The sequence below is a fragment of the Hemitrygon akajei genome, chromosome 29 (genome assembly GCF_048418815.1).
Source record: "Hemitrygon akajei chromosome 29, sHemAka1.3, whole genome shotgun sequence".
In the NCBI taxonomy this organism is placed as follows: domain Eukaryota; kingdom Metazoa; phylum Chordata; class Chondrichthyes; order Myliobatiformes; family Dasyatidae; genus Hemitrygon; species Hemitrygon akajei.
The window spans coordinates 29,080,190-29,089,701 of NC_133152.1; the positions used below are offsets into that span (position 1 = coordinate 29,080,190).

Sequence of the window (9,512 nt, forward strand, 5' to 3'; positions counted from 1 at the left end):
TTTTAACTGGTAGATGAGATTCCTCACTGGAACACTGAATAGATCTTAGAATTTTAAAGACACAAAAGATATTTTACAAAGTTTTCCTGTCATTTGGTGAAATTAATCTTGACCCAATAGGTTTTATGGTCTTTTACTTGCAACACTTGTGTTAAATCAAATTGAAAAAGAAATGCTTTTCTCTCACTAAGCTGCAAGAGTTTGTGTTAGAGCTTTGCTCTTCTGCGTTTATTTCAGATCAAAATTATATTTTTCAGAAGGAGCATTATTTAAACATATCTTTTCTTGAAATACTTGAAGAAAAGTTATTTCCAGGCTGTGAGGAAAGGGCATGAGTATATGGTTAATTGCCAGCATGGGGTTGAACAACCGTCTCCTGTGCTCGAACTCCACAAAAACTTCATCAGTTCAACACCCATTTCCTCCCAACTATCCCAAACTAATAGCCCGTACCTTTATGGATAGTTATGTATGATTAACATTAAAACCCCTATTTTGCAAAGATGTGGGGAAACTGGAGATGGAAATAAAGGAAAGAAAGATTTGGAAAGGAAGTTTTAAGACTGTTTTGGAGACGTTTGTAGAAGCACTTTGAGAGAGGCTTGGAAAACTGACTCTGCAATGCCGTTGATAGGCAAAGGAAAGAGAAGGAAGTGCAAAAAGGTAAAGTTAAAGGAACAAAGGAATAAGCTGTGAAAAAGTTGTAATGTGAAATGCTGCTAACAGAAAGCCGAAGTCGGTCCTTGAGCAGAGGTGTAGATAAGTGAGATCTGGTGGAATTAAACAAGAGCATCTGATTTGGATTAGTTCCATCCTCCAGAGGCCTGTCAGAGGATACTGAGTTCAGAGGTTAACTCAGCTTCGATAAGTGTTTCAATAGCAGTGTGCCTAGGTGAGTAATGTTAGGCTGGTGGAAGTAGCCAGCTTTTGAGCATCTATTAATTCAGAAGCACTGCTTGGCTCAAACTAGTTTCTAACTCCCAAAAATCTAATTCCACCTGAATCAGTGACCTAGGTGGGGTAATCTATAGCCAGGATAAAGGCAAAAGTCAAACATCATTTCAGTACTTTCCTTGTAATTCTCATGTTCTTGAATTTTAAAATAATCTGAAAGGATCTTGGTCATTTAAATTTCATGTAAAATTTTTCATTCAAAAGGAACATTTATTTAATAAAGCTTCAACATTAAAGCTTTGTGCAGCTGTTTATCCTTTCAAGAGTAGAAAACGGTTAAATGCAGCACAGGCTTAAACAAACATTATTGAAACTGTAATAGTGTATTTGAAATAACAGATGTATTGGAATATTATGTCAAAACAAATAAGAAATTATAGACAAAGTATAGGTACCTCAGAAGGAAAATTTTATTTTCTCTGAGAACTCCTCTTGGTATAATTATTGCATATGCCACTGATCTCTAACACAATCAAGTCCCATATTTTGTTTAAAATGGATTGACATGAATCACAAACAAAAGAATATCTGCATTTGCTGGAAATCCAAGCAACGCACACACAATGCTGGAGGAATTCAGCAGGCCAGGCAGCATCTATGGAAAAGTGTACGGTCAATGTTTCAGGCCGAGACCCTTCATTAGGACTGGAGAAAAAAAGATGAGGAGTCAGAGTAAGAAAGTGGGGAGAAGGGAGGAAGAAACACAAGGTGATGGGGAAGGAGGGGGTGATGTGAAGAGCCAGAAAGTTGATTGGTGAAAGAGGTATAGGGCTGGAGAAGACAAAGCTGTGGAAGAAAGAAAAGGGGGACGAGCACAAGAAGGAGGTGATGGGCAGTTAAGGAGATAAGGTGAGAGAAGGGGAATGGGGAAATGGTGAAGAAGGGATGGGGGGGTGGCATTACTGGATGTTCAAGAAATGGAATTCCTTTTATCAATATGGAGGCTAACCAGATGGAATATAAGGTTTTGGTCCTCCAACCTGAATGTGGCCTCATCACGACAGTGAACTTGGCCTTTTCTCCTTGGAGGGACGGAGGTTGAGAGATGACCTGATAGAGATATATAAGATGATGAGAGGCTTTAATTGTGTGCATATCCAGAGGCTTTTTCCCAGAGCTGAAATGGCTAACACGAGGGGTCATAGTTTTAAGGTTCTTGTAAGTAGGTACAAGGGGAATGTCAGAGGTAATTTTTTCACACAGAGTGTGTTGGGTTTGTGCAGTGCACTGCCCGCAGTGGTGGTGGAGGCAGATACAATAGGGTCTTTTAAGAGATTCTAAGATAGGTACATGGAGCTTAGTAAAATAGAGGGCTATGCGCTAGGGAAATTCTAGGCAGTTTCTAGAGTAGGTTACATGGTCGGCACGACATTGTGGGCCGAAGGGCCTGTACTGTGCTGTAGATTTCTATGTTCTGTGTTCTGTATTCTAGAGGTGGCCATGGACTAACATGTCAGAATAGAAATGGGAAGTGGAATTAAAATGGTTGGCCACTGAGAGATCCCACTTTTCCTGGCAAACAAAGCGTAGGTGCTTGGCCAAGCGGCCTCCCAATCTATGCCTGGTCTCAACGATATACAGGAGGTCACACTGGGTGCACTGGATACAGTAGATGACCCCTACATGAAAAAATATTTCAGAGAAGTGTTTGGTGCTCGATATGAAAGCTATAATTTGTACCCCTCAAAGTGACCCTATAAATTGTCAGAAGTAAAAATTTCAGTGAATATAATGCTGGTTCATTTTAAAAATAAACAAAAATTTTACAGTATCTTAATGGAGAAATAAAATTTTTGAATGCCAAGTATCACAGAGCTGACAGACTATTGATATTTCAGATTTACAGCAATTGCTGCTATTTAAGATTTTCAGGGATGAATGAGGTTTTTATAACAGATGTGTCTTCCTCTGTGGAGAATTACAATGCTGGTTCGTCTATGTTATTCAGTGTTATAGATGATGTCTGAGATTTAATCTGATTAAGTAGGTTACATAGGTAGATTTTCCCTAAAACAAATCTCCAGGCTGATTCACTGACCACAAATTTATTATATCCACTAGCTGGGTTATAACACAGTACATAAGAAGTAAGTTCAGTTTCCCTGCCTCGGCATAAACCTCCTGTGTAGATGCATGAACAAGTGTGAGACAAAAGATTGCTAAGTCGGGTTCTCCAACCTTTTTCATACCATAGACCAATACATTAAGCAAGGCATCCATGGATCCCAGGTTGGGAACCCCTGGTCTAAGTGATCATCGTAAACATCTTAAGCAATTGCCTTCAAAGTCGCAAGGAGTATAAAGTAGGTTCAAAGAAACACCAAAAAAGAACACTTGAGTCTCACTCTTAAAATGACTTTTATTAAATCAAATCTCTCCCTTAATGGGAACATATCTTGCCATTGCCGTAAATGACTGAAAGGAATAACTACTGCCCTGAGAATCCTCTATGAATGATGTCTTGAAGGTATTTCTGTATGATTCTGGACAATAACAATCAGGCAAAACTTTATCTTCCAAGAGAAAGGTTTCCCAGTCTAATTTATCTGTACACCACTTGTGATTGGGACTTGCAAGTAAAATATTAACATCTCTTGTATGACTTGTGACAACTGGGATCAGTAGTTCATGTTCCAATCATTATGTCAATATTGCTCACCATATTGTTCTAGTTGAGTAGGTAACATGGATAAAATTCTGATTATACATCGTCAACAGAAGAGAAAACCTTACATATACGTAATTTTAAGTGGGAAGTGGGGATCAATGAATCAGTTTGATACAAATATGGTTGAGAATATTTAATTTGCCAATGCAAAGTTAATACATGTGGAGGTAGTAACATTTTACTAATAGGACACTACGGTGCATAGCAGTTAGCGCAACACTATTTCAACTCAATTCCGATACCATCTGTAAGGAGTCTGTATGCCCTCCCGGTAGAATGCATGGGTTTTCCCCAGCTGTTCCTGTTTCCTCCCACAGTCCAAAGATGTACCAGATGGATTAATTGGTCATTGTAAATTGTCCTGTGATCAGGTTAGGGTTAATCAGGTTTGTCGGAGAGTTGCTGGGGCGGCATGGCTGGAAAGGCCAGAAGGACCTTCTCCATGCTGTATCGCAAAATAAAATAATAGTCAGGTACATAGAGTTAACCAAGTAATATCAACACTAACTTAGATTTTAAACCTTATTACTATGTCGTATGTTAAGGAGTGAGAAAGCACTATAGTGCTGATTATCTGTCAGTATATCTTGGTTGAACTAGGCAAGGATTCTCCTTTTTCCTGTGACTCTAGCAGCATTTGATCTTTCTGTGATCTGAAGTCAAGAAATTAGACTCTAGCTATGTTAACATCTCTAGAAGATTCCAGATTACTTTTTGTTTCTTAATAAAGTATCAAGACTTGTCACCATTATAGGAAATTTTAGAAGCTGCATGAAAGTTTAATCTTGTGGCTATCAACTTGAGGTAGCTTTGGAGAATACAAGAGAGGAAAATGAGGGTTTCATTGGCAAGACTGATGGCAGGGGAGCTGTGCAGACTGGGCCCTTGTGTCATGGAGTTGCCTGTTACAGCCAGCCAGGGGAGGAGATGCCGGAGGGGCTGATGTCCATTGTTCACTCCCTGGAAGGCAAGCTGGATTTCCTTTGTCTTTGGCTGAACCAGCCAAGATGAGGAACAGCTGCATACTTGTTCTTGCAGAAATGTGGCTCTTGGACAATATCCCATGCACCATCAATCTTCAGGCTGTGACACTCAGCAACTTGTGCTAATAATGTTTTGTGACTCTGTGACTTTTTACAGTTGAAAACAAAATACCAATTTTGGCCTTTGAAAGGGGTATTCATGCCAACTAAAACCTAATCTCTTTCTGTCCTTGTGGGAAAATGCTGTGTTGAGCAAGGCATATTTGCAGGACTTGATGCTGATAAAACACTGCTGGTGTGTACACTCTTTACCCGACAGTGGGAATAAGGCTTAATACTTGGCTTAGCTGTGTTAAATGTTGCCTTAAATCTAATGTATGTTAACTTGGTTTGAACAAATAAAGTCACATTATTCATAATTTAATGGTCTTGTGTTCTTCTAGCCTGGTGTTTAAGAAATGAGGGCGTTAGTTCTGTGCTAGTTGGAGCTTCCAACACTGAACAACTTTTGGAAAACATTGGAGCAATACAGGTTAGTATGACACTTTAAACCAAGTGCCTCTCACTATACTTTAAACCTCTTGCTTTTGTCTGTTCTTTATGCTTTACTGTTTCTGTAAAAACTCACAACTACAGCTATTGAAAATGTACACAAGTTGCATGGTACTCAGAGGAGATTGGGACTGATCTACTTTAGTACTTTGGGTTTCTGAGGTGACTAATGCTGACACTGGAAATTCTGACTGTTCTGAATTGGCTGTCGGGCTGGATGGCTTCGTTGTGAGGTGATCCTCCTTCCATCACATCTGCAGGGCTTCAAGGTTTTCAGTACCACCCCAAATGATCCTTCACTATCATTAGCCAGAGATTCACAGGAATTAGTGATGATATTGCATTTCTTCAAGGAAGAAAATATGGGAGTATGTAATACAATTAACATGAAATGAGGCTTTCGACACTATCTTTTACTCTATTTGCTTGGCAGACCTCCTGTGAAAAAAGCTTGGCAAGGAGAGTCTGGTGTCACACACATGAGCAACAAGGCCAGTCCAAACGGCCAGCTGAATGTAACTAAGCCTCAATGTTCACTGACGTTGGTCTGCTTAACTTTGGCATTTCCTTAATCGACCAAATTCTATATCGGAGCATTGGAATGATGATATGTTTCATCGTTGATGTCTCTTCTGGCTCCTGAAGTGCAGGTGCTGCTATGAACCTTACAGTGTGATGCGGCAGAAGCAGGTTGATACAAGTGTTGATATTGGCTTGGAGTTCAGCCTCTGAGAAAGTCCAAGAGCAAGCATCATTTGAATATTGTGATGTGACTTCTGAGACTTGGCTAATCATGGCTTTAAGACACAGTTGCTGTAATCTGAACAGCATTTTAAGAATTTCTCTACTCCCAGAGGTGGTTTATTGGAGGTGAGGTGCAACATTGTGGCAAGAAAGATTGAGAAAAGACTGAAAATGGCTCTGTTGTAAATCCATTGGTTAATATCATTGTTTGCCTACATTCATAGAGCGACAGGAAGATGGGAATAAATTTCTGTGGGCACCAGGATTTGAGGAGGATGTTCTAGTCTTTCCTCATTAGTGGAGTCAAAGCTTTAGGCAAGGTCAAAACAGGCCATTATACTGAATGTTCAGCTTCCTACATTTTCCTTGGGGGTAAAGAAAAATCCTTGTACAGTAAAGTTTACGTCCATTTCACTCTCTGCATGGAAGGAATCCATATCATTTGGGAAGCAGCTCTTTAGCCGCTCAGAAAAGGCAGTTCAATAGTTACCTGCAGATGGCTTTCCTTGTCGTATCCCTCCCTGCTTATCTCCTTTCTTGAAGATGATCATGACTGTGGCATCTTATGAGGTCCTATGAAATACTGTATTCTTCTCTTCCCAGAGGTTGGACTTGATGAATTGTAGGAATTCAGTGGGGATTTTATCTGCTCCTGAGACCTTACGGTTTTTGAAATGGAGTGTTTAATCACATTGTCAGTCAGGAGTAGTGGCAAGATTAGTAGTTGTGAGTTGGAGTCTAGATTGAATAGGTGTTCCAAATGTTCCAGCAGATGTTGACTGCCTCTCTTTCAAAACCCCCTTATACTTGTGGTTAATTAGCTCCTTAATTTCACGTGCATTATCAAACCTGCCTATTGAAAGGCCAAGGGTTTCTTCTTGGGTACCCTTTATGACCACCTTTGGGGTCTGCCCGTAACCTCTGGACACTGTGGACCTTATAGACCAGGAGGTCCTTCAGTGCTTTGCTATTGATCTTCTTGCAGCAACACTTCTGATGGCAGTGATGTTTTGGGTCCAGATGATGGTATACAGAATCAGACAGTGGCCAGTTCGTCAGTGCTGATTATGCTGAGGGTAATACGGATATATTTGCAATCCCTTACAGACAGGATATAGTTTAGCACATCTCTATTCTTCAACTTGAGACATTGCCACAATGCCTGTCATTCAGCTCTCTGATGAAACAAACCACAGACATTCTTCCTGCCTTATCAAGAGAAGATCCCACCAGAGGTGGCAAACCCTGTTCCTTCCCTGCTAAATATGCATTGCTGGAGGTTTGCACCCCTTCCCACCCCAGCAGTGAAGTTGGCCAGAAGGATCAACATGCACAAAGTGCTGGAGGAACTCAGCAGGATTTGATGAAGGGTCTCTGCCTGAAACTTTGACTATTTATTCCCCACCATAGATGCTACCTGACCTGCTGAGTTCCTGCAGCATTTTGTGTGCGTTGCTCAAGATTTTCAGCATCTGCAGAATCTCTTGTGTTAACAATCTAATAATGATTGGATCATCTATTTTAGTAATGTTGTGTTAAAAAATCGCACAAAATGTTTTATTCTTCTTATTATTTTAAGGACTGATCAGATGATTTTCCTGCTCTTTGAAATTTTCCCATAAGATCTTTTAGATCAACTAACCAAAGGGTGCCTCAGGCTAACAGCTAAAGATGGCACCATGGACAGCCTACCCCTGTCCTACAGTTGAAAAGTAACCTAGATTTTGTCCTCATTGCATCAAAACTGACATTTATTCCCAGTTTCTGATTTACCATTTTTACCACACTAACCTAACCTGAAGAGCTTCTCCAAGTCATAATCATAACATGTACTGAATTCAAGTGAATAGAATGCAGTTTCACTGTATCCACGAGGCTCTGGTATAAAATACATTACTGACATGCTTTTTCTCCCACAGGTTCTTCCAAAGTTATCCTCATCAATTGTGCATGAGATTGACAGTATCCTGGGAAACAAGCCATTCAGCAAAAAGGACTATCGATCCTAATCAGGAATTTCAATTATTCTGGACTGTTATTATTTCAAAAGCAATCTTCTTTGCCTGCTCAAGCTATAACTGAATTTAATATCAGTATGCTTCTGATGAAGGAATTAAACTTCAAGTTCCTGATGCTACAGAAAAGGATCAAAAAGGAAAAAAGTGAACCACAAACCAATGCTGGCAAGGCACAGTTGGTTCAGTGGACTGCCTGTTACCTTTGCTAATTTTTTTTCTTTTCCCGGAATTCCAAAAATGTCACAGATTTGATTAGTTTGCCGTGATGCCATAACTTTTCTGCATTCATTATTTTTTAAAGAGCTACTGCTGGATATCGGGTTTGGTTGAACAAGAATATAATCTACGGCACTCTGCTGGAACAGCGTTTAGCAGGTTTGACTGTAATCTAACTGCTTCATAGGAAACCAAATCAACAAGGATTGTCCACCCCCTCCAAAAAATACGTGTGGTGGGGCTTTGAATCTGCACACTTCTGTATATGTTATGTACATCCAACTGGTCATGGGCACCATGTCTTCTCAGAAGGCATCCCTGATGCCTACATCTATTAATTGTTGGAGATGCTCATTTTAAGAAATAGAATAAACTAATAATGTAATATAATCTTGTGGCACAATAGAATATTGTGGCCTGGTGACTGGCTGTATATATGCAACAATAACAATGTGATCATTATTACTGAATCAGATAGTTCTACTTGCCAAGAACTTGTGGAACTGTAGATTAAAAAATTAAGCAGTGGCTCTTGACTGAACTATGCATGATCTATTATAATCAGGATCTGTGTGTATGTATATGCTGCTGACTATGTAAATGCTATCAATCCGTGGGCTGTTTTGACAAAATCATACAATAAAGATATTGGATAGATTGGGAATTGGACATTCAAAGAACTATTGCACTTTTATAGCATAGACTTGCGCATTCTGTTTATTCCCCGCTGTTCTACACACTCTCAACGATTCAGGAATAGTTCCATTTCTTCTGCAATCAGATTTCTGAATGGACATTGAACTCATGAACACTACCTCACTGCTTTTATTCTTCTTTTGCACTATTTATTTAATTAAACTTTTTAAATATGTATACTTACTGTAATTTACAGTTTATTAAATGTATTGCAGTTTACTACTGCCACATAACATCTCCCGGTGATACTAAACCTGAGTCTGGTTCTGTCAGCCCCTTCTACCCAGAATTAACTGCTCAACAGTCAGGTAAGTGATTGGGACATAAAAGCAAGGTCTGTTTAGCACGGGTGCTAAATATACTGTTTGGGAAAATTTCTCTCCTCCTCATGGGCCAATAAAGGAACACAAACATTAATTTATTATTTTCTCTGTGGTGTTTGGGACTGTCTCCCCACGCTTAACTCTGCCACAATTGCCTAAAAATAACAAATAGTATTTTTCCCCCTTCAAGGTAAATTCACTGTAATGAATCGCTGAGTGTGATCATTTCAAGAGTAGCACAGCAGTTAGTGCAATCATTTTACAGTGCCAGCGATTACTGATCAGGGTTTGATTCCTGTCGCTGTCCGTAAGCAGTTTGTATGTTCTCCCCATGATCAAATGGGTTTCCTCCCAAATT

General features: G+C 39.7%; 1 protein-coding gene across 18 annotated transcripts in view; it reads left to right on the top strand.

Moving 5' to 3' along the window:
- Positions 1-8,799, top strand: part of kcnab2a (potassium voltage-gated channel subfamily A regulatory beta subunit 2a) — a 287,858-nt gene extending 279,059 nt beyond the window's left edge. For all 18 annotated transcript variants that reach the window (XM_073032037.1, XM_073032049.1, XM_073032048.1 and 15 more), the window contains 2 exons: positions 5,049-5,137; positions 7,821-8,799. In XM_073032037.1, coding sequence (XP_072888138.1) covers positions 5,049-5,137; positions 7,821-7,910 — 179 coding nt within the window. In that variant the 3' untranslated portion in view covers positions 7,911-8,799. The remainder of the gene's footprint in view (positions 1-5,048; positions 5,138-7,820) is intronic.
- The last annotated feature ends 713 nt before the right edge of the window (positions 8,800-9,512 follow it).